Genomic DNA, 21364 nt, shown 5'->3' with positions numbered 1-21364 from the left:
CTTCTGGAACAGATCAAACACATTTATACTTCTTGGGGAACATTTTAGGAGCTTACTTTCCAGAGATCAGCACACGCTGCAGCTGGTTTACTATCAGTACAGACACAGCGTAACAGCTTATACTGTACATACTGTAGGCAGCAGAGATCAGCACACACTGCAGCTAGGTTACTATCAGTACAGGCACAGAGTAACAGCTTATACTGTACATACTGGAGGCAGCAGAGATCAGCACACACTGCAGCTAGTTTACTATCAGTACAGGCACAGAGTAACAGCTTATACTGTACATACTGGAGGTAGCAGAGATCAGCACTCACTGCAGCTAGTTTACTATCAGTACAGGCACAGAGTAACAGCTTATACTGTACATACTGGAGGTAGCAGAGATCAGCACACCCTGCAGCTAGTTTACTATCAGTACAGGCACAGAGTAACAGCTTATACTGTACATACTGGAGGCAGCAGAGATCAGCACACGCTGCAGCTAGTTTACTATCAGTACAGGCACAGAGTAACAGCTTACACTGTACATACTGGAGGTAGCAGAGATCAGCACACGCTGCAGCTAGTTTACTATCAGTACAGGCACAGAGTAACAGCTTATACTGTACATACTGTAGGCAGCAGAGATCAGCACACACTGCAGCTAGTTTACTATCAGTACAGGCACAGAGTAACAGCTTATACTGTACATACTGGAGGCAGCAGAGATCAGCACACACTGCAGCTAGTTTACTATCAGTACAGGCACAGAGTAACAGCTTATACTGTACATACTGGAGGTAGCAGAGATCAGCACACCCTGCAGCTAGTTTACTATCAGTACAGGCACAGAGTAACAGCTTATACTGTACATACTGGAGGCAGCAGAGATCAGCACACGCTGCAGCTAGTTTACTATCAGTACAGGCACAGAGTAACAGCTTACACTGTACATACTGGAGGTAGCAGAGATCAGCACACGCTGCAGCTAGTTTACTATCAGTACAGGCACAGAGTAACAGCTTATACTGTACATACTGTAGGCAGCAGAGATCAGCACACACTGCAGCTAGTTTACTATCAGTACAGGCACAGAGTAACAGCTTATACTGTACATACTGGAGGCAGCAGAGATCAGCACACACTGCAGCTAGTTTACTATCAGTACAGGCACAGAGTAACAGCTTATACTGTACATACTGGAGGCAGCAGAGATCAGCACTCACTGCAGCTAGTTTACTATCAGTACAGGCACAGAGTAACAGCTTATACTGTACATACTGGTGGTAGCAGAGATCAGCACACCCTGCAGCTAGTTTACTATCAGTACAGGCACAGAGTAACAGCTTATACTGTACATACTGGAGGCAGCAGAGATCAGCACACGCTGCAGCTAGTTTACTATCAGTACAGGCACAGAGTAACCGCTTATACTGTACATACTGGAGGTAGCAGAGATCAGCACACACTGTAGCTAGTTTACTATCAGTACAGGCGCAGAGTAACAGCTTATACTGTACATACTGGAGGTAGCAGAGATCAGCACACACTGCAGCTAGTTTACTATCAGTACAGGCACAGAGTAACAGCTTATACTGTACATACTGGAGGTAGCAGAGATCAGCACATGCTGCAGCTAGTTTACTATCAGTACAAGCATAGAGTAACAGCTTATACTGTACATACTGGAGGCAGCAGAGATCAGTACACGCTACAGCTAGTTTACTATCAGTACAGGCACAGAGTAACAGTTTATACTGTACATACTGGAGGCAGCAGAGATCAGCACACACTGCAGCTAGTTTACTATCAGTACAGGCACAGAGTAACAGCTTATACTGTACATACTGGAGGCAGCAGAGATCAGCACACACTGCAGCTAGTTTACTATCAGTACAGGCACAGAGTAACAGCTTATACTGTACACACTGGAGGCAGCAGAGATCAACACACACTGCAGCTAGTTTACTATCAGTACAGGCACAGAGTAACAGCTTATACTGTACATACTGGAGGCAGCAGGGATCAGCACACACTGCAGCTAGTTTACTATCAGTACAGGCACAGAGTAACAGCTTATACTGTACATACTGGAGGCAGCAGAGATCAGCACACACTGCAGCTGGTTTACTATCAGTACAGGCACAGAGTAACAGCTTATACTGTACATACTGCTGCAGCTAGTTTACTATCAGTACAGGCACAGAGTAACAGCTTATACTGTACATACTGGAGGTAGCAGAGATCAGCACACACTGCAGCTAGGTTACTATCAGTATAGGCGCAGAGTAACAGCTTATACTGTACATACTGGAGGCAGCAGAGATCAGCACACGCTGCAGCTAGTTTACTATCAGTACAGGCATAGAGTAACAGCTTATACTGTACATACTGGAGGCAGCAGAGATCAGCACACGCTACAGCTAGTTTACTATCAGTACAGACACAGAGTAACAGTTTATACTGTACATACTGGAGGCAGCAGAGATCAGCACACACTGCAGCTAGTTTACTATCAGTACAGGCACAGAGTAACAGCTTATACTGTACATACTGGAGGCAGCAGAGATCAGCACATACTGCAGCTAGTTTACTATCAGTACAGGCACAGAGTAACAGCTTATACTGTACATACTGGAGGCAGCAGAGATCAGCACACACTGCAGCTAGAATACTATCAGTACAGGCACAGAGTAACAGCTTATACTGTACATACTGGAGGCAGCAGGGATCAGCACACGCTGCAGCTAGTTTACTATCAGTACAGACACAGAGTAACAGTTTATACTGTACATACTGGAGGCAGCAGAGATCAGCACACGCTACAGCTAGTTTACTATCAGTACAGGCACAGAGTAACAGCTTATACTGTACATACTGGGGGCAGGAGAGATCTGCACATACTGTAGCCAGTTTACTATCGGTACAGGCACAGAGTAACAGCTTATACTGTACATACTGCTGCAGCTAGTTTACTATCAGTACAGACACAGAGTAACAGCTTATACTGTACATACTGGAGGGGGCAGAGATCAGCACACACTGCAGCTAGTTTACTATCAGTACAGGCACAGAGTAACAGCTTATACTGTACATACTGGAGGCAGCAGAGATCAGCACACACTGCAGCTAGTTTACTATCAGTACTGCAGCACACACTGCAGCTTATACTGTACATACTGGAGGCAGCAGAGGTCAGCACACGCTGCAGCTAGATTACTATCGGTAGAGGCACAGAGTAACAGCTTATACTGTACATACTGGAGGCAGCAGAGATCAGCACACGCTGCAGCTAGATTACTATCAGTACAGGCACAGAGTAACAGCTTATACTGTACATACTGGAGGTAGCAGAGATCAGCACACGCTGCAGCTAGATTACTATCAGTACAGGCACAGAGTAACAGCTTATACTGTACATACTGGAGGTAGCAGAGATCAGCACACACTGCAGCTAGGTTACTATCAGTGCAGGCACAGAGTAACAGCTTATACTGTACATACTGGAGGCAGCAGAGATCAGCACACACTGCAGCTAGGTTACTATCAGTACAGGCACAGAGTAACAGCTTATACTGTACATACTGGTATTTGCAGAGATCAGCACACACTGCAGCTAGTTTACTATCAGTACAGGCGCAGAGTAACAGCTTATACTGTACATACTGGAGGCAGAGCCGGATTAAGGTTAAATGGGGCCCTAAGCAAAGTAACTGATTTGAGCCCTCCATCATGTCGTAATAGAATCATAAGATGCAGCTGCACAGCAACATGCCGCACACACCGGGGCAGCCAAGCTACTGGTTGCTATGGGCAACAGCCCGCTTTCCTCTGTGGGTGCACAATGCAGGGAATAGCAGCGGCAAAATGCAGAGTGAGAAATGAATGGCTGTGACATTTGCACTCATGGGCTGGGGCACCCCTGTGAAGAGGGCGCCAGATATCACAGCAGCAGCACTTTCTCCCTGCATCTCCAGCCTGGCAATTACTGAAAGCTCTGGACACCGCCAAACAGGAAGTCGTTCCCCAGACAGAATTACATAACCACCCCCACCACCGAACAACCGATTTCCTCCCAAACTAGACAGCCACCATGCAGCCTCCATCCCAGTGAATACGATAGTCCAGCAGAGAAGGCAGCCGCAGTGGGGGAGAATGACAGCACCAGATGACTCACATTCACCTATTGCGATCCAAGCAATAGAGGTCCCGTCATCCGGAGCCCATCTGTCTCCTCTAGAGTGCTGCCGCTCTGTTACTACTACTATTACTACTTCCTACTTCCTGTCTGATCTGAGAATCAGGAAGTTCAGAGCGAGCGGCTGCACTGTAGAAGAGACAGATGGGTTTCAGATGACGGGATCTCTATCGCTTGGATCATGGATAGGTGAGTGAGCGTTTTCCATCTGCTGCTATCATTCTTGCTGCAGCTGTGGTTCTCTGTGGGAAGGAAGGGAGGAGTGGGCAGTGGCAGAGCGCACAGTAGCAGGAGGGGGACCTAGGAGGAGAGCCTGGCTCTGAAGACAATCAGCAGCGCACAGCATCATTTGACAAGACAAGACAAATAACATTTATATCGCGCTTTTCTCCTGGCGGACTCAAAGCGCCAGAGCTGCAGCCACTAGGACGCGCCCTATAGGCAGTAGCAGTGTTAGAGAGACTTGCATAAGGTCTACTGAATAGGTGCTGGCTTACTGAACAGGCAGAGCTGAGATTCGAACCCTGGTCTCCTGTGTCAGAGGCAGAGCCCTTAAAGGGACTCTGAGCAGTGCCTGTGGGTATGCCTTTAAGCATACCCACAACTAATTAATTACATCCTCACACCTACCAGCATGATGTTTGTAATTATATCCCCCTGGGTTCCTTATATTTCATTGCATTGTGCTGAATCGAGCTGCCGACTTTGGAGAAAAGTCGTTCTGTGTAATACAATGTAACTATGGAAAGATGCATATCATTTTGAAGCTCTCTTTCTCCTCTTCCCAATGATAGATAAACTGTCACCCTACGCCTTTTAGTTTTCGCTATTTTCGCAATCGAAATTGCCGTAGTGTCGATTTTGATTGCGAAAATAGCGAAAACTAAAAGGTGTAGGGTGGCAGTTTATCTATAATTGGAAAGAGGAGAAAGAGAGCTTTAAAATGATATGCATCTTTCCATAGTTACTGCATTGCTCGGAGTCCCTTTAACCAATATACCATCCAGCCACCGCTGACAGGATGGCGAGGGCTGGTTTATGTGCTGATGGGGCCCCTTTGACTCTGAATGGGGCCCCAAGAGACTGCTTTTGTTGCCTGGTCGGTAATCCGGCCCTGACTGGAGGCAGCAGAGATCAGCACACGCTGCAGCTAGTTTACTATCAGTACAGGCACAGAGTAACAGCGTATACTGTACATACTGGAGGCAGCAGAGATCAGCACACGCTGCAGCTAGTTTACTATCAGTACAGGCACAGAGTAACGTTTTATACTGTACATACTGGAGGCAGCAGAGATCAGCACACGCTGCAGCTCAGTTACTATCAGTACAGGCACAGAGTAACAGCTTATGCTGTACATACTGGAGGCAGTAGAGATCAGCACACACTGCAGCTAGTTTACTATCAGTACAGGCACAGAGTAACAGCTTATACTGTACATACTGGAGGCAGCAGAGATCAGTAATTTATGCGGACAGTTTTGTGAATATGTGAAGTAATATCATTTATATTTCAGGGCGCGAGAGGAGATCTGGGCCCGCGAGGAATTGCTGGGGTTCAGGTAATCTTTATCTAGTGCTTGTTCCCAAGGACTGCTGTTACTGATTTTCTCATACAGCCCATATAATAAATGGTCCAATCCTGACCTGGATTCTTTAACTGTCAGCTAATAAGCAGTGTGAATGTTTCCGCTCAGCGCTGGGCCGCCCATGACACTGGGTGACGCCACTTCCTCAGGCGGTATCCTGTGATCCTCCCTCCCAGGTCAGTGGGCCGGCGCTACAATACATTCAGTTTGCCCCGCCGCAGCCGCCCGTGGCTTGTGTGACTGTGTTGTGCGGATGGTGGAGGGCTGAGTCGGCAGCTCAGCTTTGGGGTGGCAGGGATAACTAACTCTCCCAGACGTGATGTCACATTCCATCGTCACATCGGAGAGAGCGCCGGTGCGGTCCACCAGGCAGGAAGGAAACCACAGTGCCAGCAAAATAGGTAATGTATGTATCCCTGCGTCCCTCCTGTGCCGGCTGAGCTGCCAATTCACCACGCTACCATCTGCACATCACAGTCACACACGCCGTGGGCAGCTGCGGCAGGGAAAAAAATAGGCTGGCTATAATGGGGGACCTGGCTAACCTATACTGGGGAAACATACCTAGCTAACCTATACTGGGGAAACATACCTGGTGAAACCTATACTGGGGAAACATACCTGGCGAAACCTATACTGGGGAAACATACCTGGCGAAACCTATACTGGGGAAACATACCTGGTGAAACCTATACTGCGGAAACATACCTGGCGAAACCTATACTGGGGAAACATACCTAGCTAACCTATACTGGGGAAACATACTTGGTGAAACCTATACTGAGGAAACCTACCTAGCTAACCTATACTGGGGAAACCTACCTGGTGAAACCTATACTGGGGAAACATACCTAGCGAAACCTATACTGGGGAAACATACCTAGCTAACCTATACTGGGGTTACCTAACTGGTGAAACCTATACGGGGGAAACATACCGGGTGAAACCTATACTGGGGAAACATACTTAGCTAACCTATACTGGGGAAACATACTTGGTGAAACCTATACTGCGGAAACCTACCTAGCTAACCTATACTGGGGAAACCTACCTGGTGAAACCTATACTGCGGAAACATACCTGGCGAAACCTATACTGGGGAATCATACCTAGCTAACCTATACTGGAGTTACCTAACTGGTGAAACCTATACGGGGGAAACATACCGGGTGAAACCTATACTGGGGAAACCTACCTGGTGAAACCTATACTGGGTTACCTACCTGGTGAAACCTATACTGGGTTACCCACCTGGTGAAACCTATACTGGGGGTACCTACCTGGTGAAACCTATACTGGGTTACCTACCTGGTGAAACCTATACTGGGTTACCTACCTAGCTAACCTATATTGAGGAAACATCCTGGTGAAACCTATACTGGGGAAACACACCTAGTGTAATGCTGGGGGGGAGGCATACTTTGACCACCCAACGCAACAAGGCTAAGTAGCTGGATAATGGAAGAGGCTCCACAGATGGACACAAGAGTAATGCACAAGGGAGCAAGATTGCCCAGAGCAACTGCAGCTCTGGGCCGCCTATCAGGCTAGATGCTGTGTGATACAATACACAACAGACATAGTCGGCAACAGGCTTGGGTCATACACGATAGATCAGATGTCATTCGTATTGGAAGGATTAGGCAGATTCGTAGTTGAGAGACAGGCAAAGGTCGGTACACAATACAATATACAATATTACAAATAATACAATACTGACTGACTAGAGTACATATATATATCGTGCTGATGCGCTTTGCGCAATATATGAATTGTAGCTCTCAAAACACTCACTAGCTAAAGCACAAGTAATGATAATTAACAAGACAGACAACAGACAGACGGAATGCTCAGCCAATCTAGTCGCTGTTTCAGCGACGGCGACATTCACACTGAGATAGACAAGACTAACAGGTAGGAGCGTAACTAATGGCAACCGCTGCTATAGTTCCTCCTCAAGAACAAGGCTAGAAAGAATACTACCAGTCACCAATGTGGTGCTGGCAGATTCTAACTATCAGGATCAGAAGGACTTCACTGACCCCCGCAGGTCAGCAAACATCCAGCAGACATGACAATACAGAGCAAGGCATTATTCATTTACAATAACAACTTTCACAGCATAGACCCAACGACAACTCAGAGAGCTGAACGCTATGTCGGGCGAGGTCTGAAATGGGAGGCAGACTTTTATGCTGGCATCAGCCAATGGATGCAGGTATGCAAATTCCCACACAGCTGAATGGTAATCACTCAATCCTGAGCAGGCTTGATTGCCATTTGCTAGCTGAAAGACTATCATAACAAATACATGCAGTACTATGCAACAACATGCATGCAGGAAATCCAGGGCTATCTGGCTGCAGTTCAACTGCAGCAAACCATAGGAGGAATCCTGGCAGCATCCTGAACTGCAGAGTGATTGCAAATGACAATAAGACTTACTGCGAATGCACAACCGAATGCAAGCAGACAAGCCAGAACTGCCCAGTTGCATCTCCACTGCTACAGGAGAGATCCTGACACCTAGCTAACCTATACTGGGTTACCTACCTGGTGAAACCTATATTGGGGAAACCTACCTGGTGAAACCTAAACTGGGTTACCTACCTGGGGAAACCTATACTGGGTTACCTACCTGATAAAACCTATACTGTGTTACCTACCTGGTTAAACCTATACTGGGTTACCTACCTGATGAAACCTATACTGTGTTACCTACCTGGTTAAACCTATACTAGGTTACCTACCGGGTGCAACCTATACTGGGTTACCTACCTGGTGAAGCCTATACTGGGTTACCTACCTGGTGAAACCTATACTGGGTTACCTACCTGGTGAAACCTATGCTGGGGACAGCTACCTAGCTAACCTATACTGGGGAAACATACCTGGCTAATATATACTGGGGAAAGCTACCTAGCTAACCTATACTGGGGAAACCTACCTGGTGAAGCCTATACTGGGGGTACCTACCTGGTGAAACCTGTACTTGGGAAACATACCTGGTGAAACCTATACTGCGGAAACATACCTGGTGAAACCTATACTGGGGGTACCTACCTGGTGAAACCTATACTTGGGAAATATACCTGGTGAAACCTATACTGCGGAAACATACCTGGTGAAACCTATACTGGGGAAACATACCTGGTGAAACCTATACTGGGGAAACCTACCTAGCTAACCTATACTGGGGAAACATACCTGGCTAATATATACTGGGGAAGTCTACCTAGCTAACCTATACTGGGGAAACCTACCTGGTGAAACCTATACTGGGTTACCTACCTGGTGAAACCTATACTGGGGAAACCTACTTGGTGAAACCTATACTGGGGACACCTACCTGGTGAAACCTATGCTGGGGACAGTTACCTAGCTAACCTATACTGGGGAAACCTACCTGGTGAAACCTATACTGGGGGTACCTACCTGGTGAAACCTATACTGGGGAAACATACCTGGTGAAACCTATACTGGGGAAACATACCTGGTGAAACCTATACTGGGGAAACCTACCTGGTGAAACCTATACTGGGGACACCTACCTGGTGAAACCTATGCTGGGGACAGCTACCTAGCTAACCTATACTGGGGAAACCTACCTGGTGAAACCTATACTGGGGGTACCTACCTGGTGAAACCTATACTGGGGAAACATACCTGGTGAAACCTATACTGCGGAAACATACCTGGTGAAACCTATACTGGGGAAACATACCTGGTGAAACCTATACTGGGGAAACCTACCTAGCTAACCTATACTGGGGAAACATACCTGGCTAATATATACTGGGGAAGTCTACCTAGCTAACCTATACTGGGGAAACCTACCTGGTGAAACCTATACTGGGTTACCTACCTAGTGAAACCTATACTGGGGAAACCTACCTGGTGAAACCTATACTGGGGAAACCTACCTGGTGAAACCTATGCTGGGGACACCTGTTGGGTGAGTTGCTGGTCAGACTCCTAGAAATGCAGAGATTAGCATGTATTTATTTATGCACAGAATCTTATCATATGTTAATCTTTATTCCCAAAATTGTATATCTTATGTCATTATTTGTTTATTCCTAAAACCTTTTGGGCCTGATTCACAAAGCGGTGCTAACAGTTAGCACGCTGGTGAAAAGCCCTTTATCATGCCTAAACTCAGTTTAGGCATGATAAGTTTAGGTGTGATAAGTTTAGGCATGATAAGTTTAAGCGCCAACTGGGTTAGCACCGCAGTGCACAGCTGATCAAAAGTTTTACGCTAGCAAAGTCTGGTGCACTTCGTATAAAATTTAATGGCGCTGCTTTGCGTGCAGGACTTTGCAAGCGATCTAAACTTATCATGCCTAAACTTATCACACCTAAACTTATCACACCTAAACTGGCTTTTCACCAACGTGGTGCAATGGTTATCATGCCTAAAGGGCTCGATTCACAAAGCGGTGCTAACCCAGTTAGAGACTTGGGGCCTGATTCACAAAGCGGTGCTAACAGTTAGCACCCTGGTGAAAAGCCCTTTATCATGCCTAAACTCAGTTTAGGCATGATGGGCTCGATTCACAAAGCGGTGCAAAGTGTTAGCACCATGGTGAAAAGGCCCTTATCACGCCTAAAGTCACTTTAGGTATGATAAGAAGAAACTCGCGCGACGCTTCGCGCGAAGCTCCCATTAAGCCCTATGGGACTTTGCGCGCGCTCTTACGCGCGTACGCGCGAACGCGCTTACGCGCGGTAACTTCGCGCGAAGAGCAGGAAAAATCGGTGATAACTCAGTGGTGAAAAGGTCATCACGCCTAAAGTCTTTTAGGCGTGATAACTGGGTTATCACCGCTTTGTGAATCGAGGCCGATAAGTTTAGGTGTGATAAGTTTAGGGGCCTGATTCACAAAGCGGTGCTAACAGTTAGCACGCTGGTGAAAAGCCCTTTATCACGTCTAAACTCAGTTTAGGCATGATAAGAAGAAACTCGCGCGAAGTTACCGCGCGTACGCGCATAAGTGCGCGCGCAGCACCCGACGCTTCGCGCGAAGCTCCCATTAAACCCTATGGGACTTTGCGCGCTGCGCGCGAAGAGCAGGAAAAAGCGGTGATAACTCAGTGGTGAAAAGGTCATCACGCCTAAAGTCTTTTAGGCGTGATAACTGGGTTATCACCGCTTTGTGAATCAAGCCCGATAAGTTTAGGTGTGATAAAGTTTAGGCATGATAAGTTTAAGCGCCAACTGGGTTAGCACCGCAGTGCACAGCTGATCAAAAGTTTTACGCTAGCAAAGTCTGGTGCACTTCGCATAGAGTTTAATGGTGCTGCTTTGCGTGCGGGACTTTGCAAGCGATCATAACTTATCTAAACTTATCATGCCTAAACTTATCACACCTAAACTTATCATGCCTAAACTTATCACACCTAAACTGGCTTTTCACCACCCTGGTGCAATGGTTATCATGCCTAAAGTCTCTAACTGGGTTAGCACCGCTTTGTGAATCGAGCCCGATAAGTTTAAGCGCCAACTGCGTTAGCACCGCAGTGCACAGCTGATCAAAAGTTTTACGCTAGCAAAGTCTGGTGCACTTTGTATAAAGATGAATGGCGCTGCTTTGCGTGCGGGACTTTGCAAGCGATCTAAACTTATCTAAACTTATCATGCCTAAACTTATCACACCTAAACTTATCATGCCTAAACTTATCATGCCTAAACTGGCTTTTCATCAGAGTGGTGCAATGGTTATCATGCCTAGGGCTTGATTCACAAAGCGGTGATAACCCAGTTATCAAGCCTAAAAGACTTTAGGCGTGATGACCTTTTCACCACTGAGTTATCACCGCTTTTTCCTGCTCTTCGCGCGCGCGCAAAGTCCCATAGGGTTTAATGGGAGCTTCGCGCGAAGCGTCGGGTGCTGCGCGCGCACTTACGCGCGTACGCGCGGTAACTTCGCGCGAGTTTCTTCTTATCACGCCTAAAGCGAGTTTAGGCGTGATAAGGGGCTTTTCACTGGCGTGCAAACACTTTGCACCGCTTTGTGAATCAAGCCCCTAAAGTCTTTTAGGCGTGATAACTGAGTTATCACCGCTTTGTGAATCGAGCCCTTGGGGCCTGATTCACAAAGCGGTGCTAACAGTTAGCACCCTGGTGAAAAGCCCTTTATCATGCCTAAACTCAGTTTAGGCATGATAAGTTTAGGGGCTCGATTCACCAAGCGGTGCAAAGTGTTAGCACCGTGGTGAAAAGGCCCTTATCACGCCTAAACTCAGTTTAGGCATGATAAGAAGGGCTTCGCGCGAAGTTACCGCGCGTACGTAAGTGCGCGCGCAGCACCCGACGCTTCGCGCGAAGCTCCCATTAAACCCTATGGGACTTTGCGCGCGCTCTCACGCGCGTACGCGCGTTCGCGCGTTCGCGCGGTAACTTCGCGCGAAGAGCAGGAAAAAGCGGTGATAACTCAGTGGTGAAAAGGCCATCACGCCTAAAGTCCTTTAGGCATGATAACTGAGTTATCACCGCTTGGTGAATCGAGGCCTAGGTGTGATAAGTTTAGGTGTGATAAGTTTAGGCATGATAAGTTTAGGTGTGCTAAGTTTAGGCATGATAAGTTTGAGCGCCAACTGCGTTAGCACCGCAGTGCACAGCTGATCAAAAGTTTTACGCTAGCAAAGTCTGGTGTACTTCGTATAAAGTTTAATGGCGCTGCTTTGCGTGCGGGACTTTGCAAGCGATCTAAACTTATCTAAACTTAGCATGCCTAAACTTATCACACCTAAACTTATCATGCCTAAACTTATCACACCTAAACTGGCTTTTCACCAGAGTGGTGCAATGGTTATCATGCCTAAAGTCTCTAACTGGGTTAGCACCGCTTTGTGAATCGAGCCCTTTAGGCGTGATAACCATTGCACCACGCTGGTGAAAAGCCAGTTTAGGCGTGATAAGTTTAGGTGTGATAAGTTTAGGCATGCTAAGTTTAGATAAGTGTAGATCGCGCACAAAGTCCCGCACGCAAAGCAGCGCCATTAAACTCTATGCGATGTGCACCAGACTTTGCTAGCGCAAAACTTTTGATCAGCTGTGCACTGCGGTTCTAACCCAGTTGGTGCTCAAACTTATCATGCCTAAACTTATCACACCTAAACTTATCACACCTAAACTTATCATGCCTAAACTGAGTTTAGGCATGATAAAGGGCTTTTCACCAGCGTGCTAACTGTTAGCACCGCTTTGTGAATCAGGCCCTAGGGGCCTGATTCACAAAGCGGTGCTAACAGTTAGCACGCTGGTGAAAAGCCCTTTATCATGCCTAAACTCAGTTTAGGCATGATAAGTTTAGGTGTGATAAGTTTAGGTGTGTTATGTTTAGGCATGATAAGTTTAAGCACCAACTGGGTTAGCACCGCAGTGCACAGCTGATCAAATGTTATGCGCTAGCAAAGTCTGGTGCACTTCGCATAGAGTTTAATGGCGCTGCTTTGCGTGCGGGACTTTGCGTGCGATCTAAACTTATCTAAACTTATCATGCCTAAACTTATCACGCCTAAACTGGCTTTTCACCAGCGTGGTGCAATGGTTATCATGCCTAAAGTCTCTAACCGGGTTAGCACCGCTTTGTGAATCGAGACCATTATGTTTTTTATTTCTTCCCAACATCTTATCTCATTATTTATTTCCTTATTTTGTATCTTCAGGGTCCAATGGGAGTGAAAGGATTTCTGGGCTTCCAGGGGGTTCCCGGACCAATCGTAAGAAGAGGGCGGAGCAGGGGGAGGGGGATCTATTGTCATTTTCTGGGGTCTATTTATAAAGGATCAACAAAACTTAAGAATAATAAGTGGAAATTATCTCTCTGATTCACACCTATATATATATATATATACATATATATATATATATATATATATATATATATATAAATTGATGATTTAATGTAATGCTGGAAAGAGATGAAGTGTTTTATTCACAGCTGCGTCTCTCTATCTGCAGGGTGAGCCGGGGGTCCCGGGGCTGCGGGGTCTTCCTGGCCCAGAGGTGAGAGACCCCCACATTATTACATGTTCTGCTCATAATAAACAGACATTTATTATGCATGAAACTTGTTGTGATGAGGCTGATGGGTGAATGGCGGACCCTCCGCATTCTCATCTCTCCTTATCTCTTCTCTTGTCTCTTCTCTTATCTCTCCTAGGGCCCTATGCAATTACCAAACTCGCCAGCGCTAAGTGCTGGCGAGTTCTTAAAATAGGCGTCAGCAAGGTCTCCTAATGCAATTGCATTTAACACCCCCCCAGGGCGGAAAATAACTCGCTTGGGTGATATAATCGCCCAGCAAGTTCCTTTCCCCCTATGCAATTGCATTTTGCACCCCCGGGAAGCGATGTTTCCCGCCAAACACAGGTGCTAACTTTTCACCTGCTCTGAGCAGGCGCAAAGACCTATCGCCGGTGTCTGCGGGCTGATTTTGGCATCTGGGAGCCTCCTTTACTAAGGACACCCCAGATGCCAGGGATTTAAATAGGTAAAGGAGTCAGTTTTGACTCCTTACCTATTTAAAATGTAACAAAAAACATACCTCCATCGTTCCAGCTCGCCGCATGTCCCACGCCGCTCCTCCGCTCATCTCTGTGACTGTGAGTATTCTTGGAGCCGGCAAAGCATCTTTGAGTCTCCCGCCGGGGCTCCCCATTCGTCCACTAGGTGGCCCAATGAGAATCATCCAGATTCTAATTGGACCAATGAGAATCATCATTGGGCCACCTAGTGGACGAATGGGGAGCCCCGGCGGGAGACTCAAAGATGCTTTGCCGGCTCCAAGAACACTGACAGTCACAGAGATGAGCGGAGGAGCGGCGTGGGACATGCGGCGAGCCGGAACGATGGAGGTATGTATCTTCTGAAGGTCCCGCGGTAGCGACGAGCGGCAGGAGGCGACGGGCGGCGGGTAACAGCCTTGCGACGATGCGCGCATCTCCCGGGGAGCGAGGCTGCAGTGGTGTGGTGCTGAAGGACAGCTCCCCGGCACTAATGCCTCGCTCCACATCGCTGGCCACACAGGAGCATCGCTCAGCAAATACCTAGTATTCGCCTGAGTTATGCTCCTTTACGCAAGGACATTGCTCAGGTGAAACTGGCAATTGAATTTGCTGGTAAATCCTGAGCGATGTGAGGAGATAAGAAGCTTATATGTTTTCAGCTTCTTATCTCCTCGAATTGCATATGGCCCCTTATCTGCTCTCATCTCTTCTCTTATCTCTCCTTATCTCTCCTTATCTGCTCTCTTATCTCTCCCTACCTGCTCTCTTATCTCTCCTTATCTGTTCTCATCTCTTCTCTTATTGCTCCTTATCTCTCCTTATCTGTTCTCTTACCCCTCCTTATCTGCTCTCTTATCTCTCCTTATCTCTCCTTATCTCTTCTCTTATCTCTCCCTATCTGCTCTCTTAACTCTCCTTATCTGTTCTCATCTCTTCTCTTATCTCTTCTTATCTCTCCTTATCTGTTCTTTTATCTCTCCTTATCTGCTCTCTTATCCCTCCTTTTCTGGTCTCATCTCTTCTCTCATCTCTCTTTATCTGCTCTCTTATCTCTCCTTATCTGTTCTCTTATCTCTCCCTACCTGCTCTCTTATCTCTCCTTTTCTGGTCTCATCTCTTCTCTTATCTCTCCTTATCTGCTCTCTTATCTCTCCTTATCTGTTCTCTTATCTCTCCCTACCTGCTCTCTTATCTCTCCTTTTCTGGTCTCATCTCTTCTCTTATCTCTCCTTATCTCTCCTTATCAGTTCTCTTATCTCTCCTTATATGCTCTCTTATCTCTCCTTATCTGTTCTCATCTCTTCTCTTATCTCTTCTCTTATCTCTCCCTGCTGCTCTCTTATCTCTCCTTATCTGTTCTCATCTCTTCTCTTATCTCCCCTCATCTGTTCTCATATCTCTCCTTATCTGCTCTCTTATCTCTCCTTATCTGTTCTCATCTCTCCTTATCTCTCCTTATCTGTTCTCTTATCTCTCCTTATCTGCTCTCTTATCTGTTCTCTTATCTCTCCTTATCTGCTCTCTTATCTCTCCTTATCTGCTCTCTTGTCTCTCCTTATCTGTTCTTAACTATTTTCTTATCTCTTCTCTTATCTCTCCCTACCTGCTCTCTTATCTCTCCTTATCTGTTCTCATCTCTTCTCTTATCTCCCCTTATCCCTCCTTATCTGTTCTCTTATCTCTCCTTATCTGCTCTCCTATATCTCCTTATCTGTTCTCATCTCTTCTCTTATCTCTTCTCTTATCTCTACCTATCTACTCTCTTATCTCTCCTTATCTGTTCTCATCTCTCCTCTTATCTCCCCTTATCTCTCCTTACCTGTTCTCTTATCTCGCCTTATCTGCTCTCTTATCTCTCCTTATCTGTTCTCATCTCTTATCTTATCTCTTCTCTTATCTCTCCCTATCTGCTCTCTTATCTCCCCTTATCTGTTCTCTTATCTCTCCTTATCTGCTCTCTTATCTCTCCTTATCTGTTCTCATCTCTTCTCTTATCTCTCCTTATCTCTCCTTGCCTGTTATCTTACCTCTCCTTATCTGCTCTCTTATCTCTCCTTATCTGTTCTCATCTCTTCTCGTATCTCTCCTTAACTGTTCTCTTATCTCTCCTTATCTGCTCTCTTATCTCTCCTTATCTGTTCTCATCTCTTCTCTTATCTCTTCTTATCTCCCCTTATTTGTTCTCTTATCTCTCCTTATCGGTTCTCTTATCTCTCCTTATCTGTTCTCATCTCTTCTCTTATCTCTCCTTATCTCCCCTTATTTGTTCTCTTATCTCCCCTTATCTGCTCTCTTATCTCTCCTTATCTGTTCTCATCTCTTCTCTTATCTCTCATTATCTCTCCTTATCTCTTCTCTTATCTCTCCTTATCTGCTCTCTTATCTCTCCTTATCTGTTCTCAGCTCTTCTCTTATCTCTCCTTATCTTTACTTGTCTGTTGTCTTATCTCTCCATGGGCCATATGCAATTCACTTTTTTCACCTGAGTTTTCTCCTAGGAGATAATTTTTTTATCTTCGATTTAGAATACTTCCCAGCACTTTTCAACTAAAAAAGTACCAAAAAGTAGTTGGAAAGGTACTATCAAAATTATTTTGAGTATTTTGTTGCTTTCTGGTGGTTTACAAGGCATTTTATTGGCAAGTTTAAAAATATCAACTTGGAGAAAACGAAGGAGGAAAAGTAAATTGCATATGGGCCCTTATCTGCTCTCTTATCTCTCCTTATCTGCTCTCTTATCTCTCCTTATCTGTTCTCATCTCTTCTCTTATCTCCCCTTATCTCTCCTTATCTGCTCTCTTATCTCTCCTTATCTGTTCTCATCTCTTCTCTTATCTCCCCTTATCTCTCCTTATCTGTTCTCTTACCTCTCCTTATCTGCTCTCTTATCTCTCCTTATCTGCCCTCTTGTCTCTCCTTATCTGTTCTCAACTCTTTTCTTACCTCTTCTCTTATCTCTCCCTACCTGCTCTCTTATCTCTCCTTATCTGTTCTCATCTCTTCTCTTATCTCCCCTTATCTCTCCTTATCTGCTCTCTTATCTCTCCTTATCTGCTCTCTTATCTCTCCTTATCTGTTCTCAACTCTTTTCTTATCTCTTCTCTTATCTCTCCCTACCTGCTCTCTTATCTCTCCTTATCTGTTCTCAACTCTTTTCTTATCTCTTCTCTTATCTCTCCCTACCTGCTCTCTTATCTCTCCTTATCTGTTCTCATCTCTTCTCTTATCTCCCCGTATCTCTCCTTATCTGTTCTCTTATCTCTTCTTATCTGCTCTCTTATATCTCCTTATCTGTTCTCATCTCTTCTCTTATCTCTTCTCTTATCTCTCCCTATCTACTCTCTTATCTCTCCTTATCTGTTCTCATCTCTCCTCTTATCTCCCCTTATCTCTCCTTACCTGTTCTCTTATCTCGCCTTATCTGCTCTCTTATCTCTCCCTATCTGTTCTCATCTCTTATCTTATCACTTCTCTTATCGCTCCCTATCTGCTCTCTTATCTCCCCTTATCTGTTCTCTTATCTCTCCTTATCTGCTCCCTTATCTCTCCTTATCTGCTCTCATCTCTTCTCTTATCTCTCCTTATCTCCCCTTATTTGTTCTCTTATCTCTCCTTATCTGTTCTCATCTCTTCTCTTATCTCTTCTCTTATCTTTCCCTGCCTGCTCTCTTATCCCTCCTTATCTGTTCTCATCTCTTCTCTTATCTCTCCTTATCTGTTCTCTTATCTCTCCTTATCTGCTCTCTTATCTCTCCTTATCTGGCCTCTTCTCTTATCTCTCCTTATCTGCTCTCTTGTCTCTCCTTATCTGTTCTCATCTCTTCTCTTATCTCTCCTTATCTCTCCTTATCTCTTCTCTTATCTCTCCTTATCTGCTCTCTTATCTCTCCTTGTCTGTTCTCAGCTCTTCTCTTATCTCTCCTTATCTGCTCTCTTATCTCTCCTTATCTGTTCTCATCTCTTCTCTTATCTCTCCTTATCTCTCCGGGGGCCATATGCAATTCACTTTTTCACCTGAGTTTTCTCCTAGGTGATAATTTTAAATTTGCCAATAAAATGCATGCTAAGCCACCAGCAAGCAAGAAAATACTCAAAATAACTTTGATAATACTTTTGCACTTACTTCTCAGTACTTTTTAAGTTGAAAAATGCTGGAAAATTATTTAAAATAGAAGATGAAAAATTATCTCTTAGGAGAAAACATAGGAGAAAACTGGAATTGCATATGGGCCCTTATCTCTTCTCTTATCTCTCCTTATCTGCTCTCTTATCTCTCCTTGGCCCATATGCAATTCACTTTTTCACCTGCGTTTTCTCCTAGGTGAAATTTTCAAACTTGTCAATAATATGCATTTTAAACCACAAACAAGCAAATACATACTCAAAATAATTTTGACAGTACTTTTTCAAGTACTTTTTGGTACTTTTTCAGTTGCAAAGTGCTAAACAGTTATTATAAATTGAAGATGTAAAATTATCTCCATGGAGAAAACTAAGGTGAAAAAGTGAATTGCATATGGGCCCTTATCTGTTCTCATCTCTTCTCTTATCTCTCATTATCTCTCCTTATCTGTTCTCTTATCTCTCCTTATCTGCTCTCTTATCTCTCCTTATCTGCTCTCTTATCTCTCCTTATCTGTTCTCAGCTCTTCTCTTATCTCTCCTTATCTTTACTTGTCTGTTGTCTTATCTCTCCATGGGCCGGATGCAATTCACTTTTTTCACCTGAGTTTTCTCCTAGGAGATAATTTTTTTATCTTCGATTTAGAATACTTCCCAGCACTTTTCAACTAAAAAAGTACCAAAAAGTAGTTGGAAAGGTACTATCAAAATTATTTTGAGTATTTTGTTGCTTTCTGGTGGTTTACAAGGCATTTTATTGGCAAGTTTAAAAATATCAACTTGGAGAAAACGAAGGAGGAAAAGTAAATTGCATATGGGCCCTTATCTGCTCTCTTATCTCTCCTTATCTGCTCTCTTATCTCTCCTTATCTGCTCTCATCTCTTCTCTTATCTCTCCTTATCTGCTCTCTTATCTCTCCTTATCTGCTCTCTTGTCTCTCCTTATCTGTTCTCAACTCTTTTCTTATCTCTTCTCTTATCTCTCCCTGCCTGCTCTCGTATCTCTCCTTATCTGTTCTCATCTCTTCTCTTATCTCCCCTTATCTCTCCTTATCTGTTCTCTTATCTATCCTTATCTGCTCTCTTATATCTCCTTATCTGTTCTCATCTCTTATCTTATCTCTTCTCTTATCTCTCCCTATCTGATCTCTTATCTCCCCTTATCTGTTCTCATATCTCACCTTATCTGCTCTCTTATCTCTCCTTATCTGTTCTCATCTCTTCTCTTATCTCTCCTTATCTCTCCTTGCCTGTTATCTTACCTCTCCTTATCTGCTCTCTTATCTCTCCTTATCTGTTCTCATCTCTTCTCTTATCTCTCCTTATCTCCCCTTATTTGTTCTCTTATCTCTCCTTATCTGCTCTCTTATCTCTCCTTATCTGTTCTCATCTCTTCTCTTATCTCTCCTTATCTCCCCTTATTTGTTCTCTTATCTCTCCTTATCTGCTCTCTTATCTCTCCTTATCTGTTCTCATCTCTTCTCTTATCTCTTCTCTTATCTTTCCCTGCCTGCTCTCTTATCCCTCCTTATCTGTTCTCATCTCTTCTCTTATCTCTCCTTATCTGTTCTCTTATCTCTCCTTATCTGCTCTCTTATCTCTCCGTATCTGGCCTCATCTCTTCTCTTATCTCTCCTTATCTGCTCTCTTATCTCTCCTTATCTGTTCTCATCTCTTCTCTTATCTCTCCTGGGCCCATATGCAATTCACTTTTTCTCCTCAGTTTTCTCCTAGGTGATATTTTCACACCTTGTAAATAAAATGCCTTTTACACCACCAGCAAGCAAACTAATACTCAATATCATTTTGACAGTTCTTTTTCATTTACCTTTTGGTACTTTTTCCATTGCAGAGTGCTAAAAGTTATCTCCTAGGAGAAAACTCAGGTGAAAAAGTGAATTGCATATGGCCCCTTATCTGTTCTCTTATCTCTCCTTGGCCCATATGCAGTTAACTTTTTCACCTGAGTTTTCTCCTAGGAGATAATTTTTCATCTTCGATTTATAACAACTTTTTAGCACTTTGCAATGGAAAAAGTACCAAAAAGTAGTTGAAAAAGTACTATAAAAATATTTGGAGTATTTGTTTGCTTGTTGGTGGTTTAAAAGGCATTTTATTGACAAGTTTGAAAATTTCAAGTAGGAGAAAACTCAAGTGAAAAAGAGAATTGCATATGAGCCATGGGCCCTTATCTGCTCTCTTATCTCTCCTGGGGCCATATGCAATTGTCTTTTACACCTGAGTTATCTCCTAGGAGATAATTTTCAGCTTCTCTATAAACTAAAATTTCAGTATTTTACAGTTGAAAAAGTACCCAAAAGAAGGAGAAAAAGTACTATCTAATTTATTTTTAGTAATTTCTTGCTTGCTGGTGACTTAAAGAGAAGCAGAGATGAAGCACCCTCTTGTATTTTACCTTATAAATCAGTGGGAACATGACAGTAAACACCTAATCTGCCCTTTGTTTCATTGTTCTCTGTGTAATCTGACTGTTATCACCTCTGATAAGAATCCCAGACTGAGAAGTCAGGCTGCTCCGTCTAGCTTTGCTACAGAAAGATTATAGCTAAGTCTGTCTTCTGTGGTGTTATTTCAAGCCCAAGCCTGCCCCCTTGTGGCTCTGCTATAATGACTCAGCAATAATCATTCCCAGCAAAGCCAGATTTAATTGCTCAGTCTGGGATTCTTGTGACTGCTGATAACAGACACTTTTAGCAGTGAGGATGAAACAGACAGCATGGTAAGTGTTTTCTCTAATGTTCTTACTGATATATATGGTAAAATACATGAGGGGGCTTCGTCTCTGGTTCCCTTTAAAAAACATTTTATGGCAAGTTGTAAAAATATCACCTGGGAGAAAACTCAGGAAAAAAAGTGAACTGCATCTGGGCCCTGGGAACATAGGCAATTCACTTTTTCTCCTGAGTTTTCTCCTAGGTGATATTTTCAAACTT

The 21364-nt window shown here is 44.4% G+C and overlaps 1 protein-coding gene across 1 annotated transcript in view; it reads left to right on the top strand.

Annotated features, from left to right (window-relative positions):
* Positions 1-21364, top strand: part of LOC137527509 (collagen alpha-1(XI) chain-like) — a 197329-nt gene that overhangs the window by 12631 nt on the left and 163334 nt on the right. The window contains exons 4-6 of the mRNA XM_068248027.1: positions 5700-5744; positions 13446-13499; positions 13741-13785. Coding sequence (XP_068104128.1) covers positions 5700-5744; positions 13446-13499; positions 13741-13785 — 144 coding nt within the window. The remainder of the gene's footprint in view (positions 1-5699; positions 5745-13445; positions 13500-13740; positions 13786-21364) is intronic.

Source organism: Hyperolius riggenbachi, chromosome 8, assembly GCF_040937935.1.
Source record: "Hyperolius riggenbachi isolate aHypRig1 chromosome 8, aHypRig1.pri, whole genome shotgun sequence".
Lineage (NCBI taxonomy): Eukaryota > Metazoa > Chordata > Amphibia > Anura > Hyperoliidae > Hyperolius > Hyperolius riggenbachi.
The sequence above is the reverse complement of the archived record's forward strand: the minus strand, read 5'-3'. Positions and strand labels throughout refer to the sequence as shown.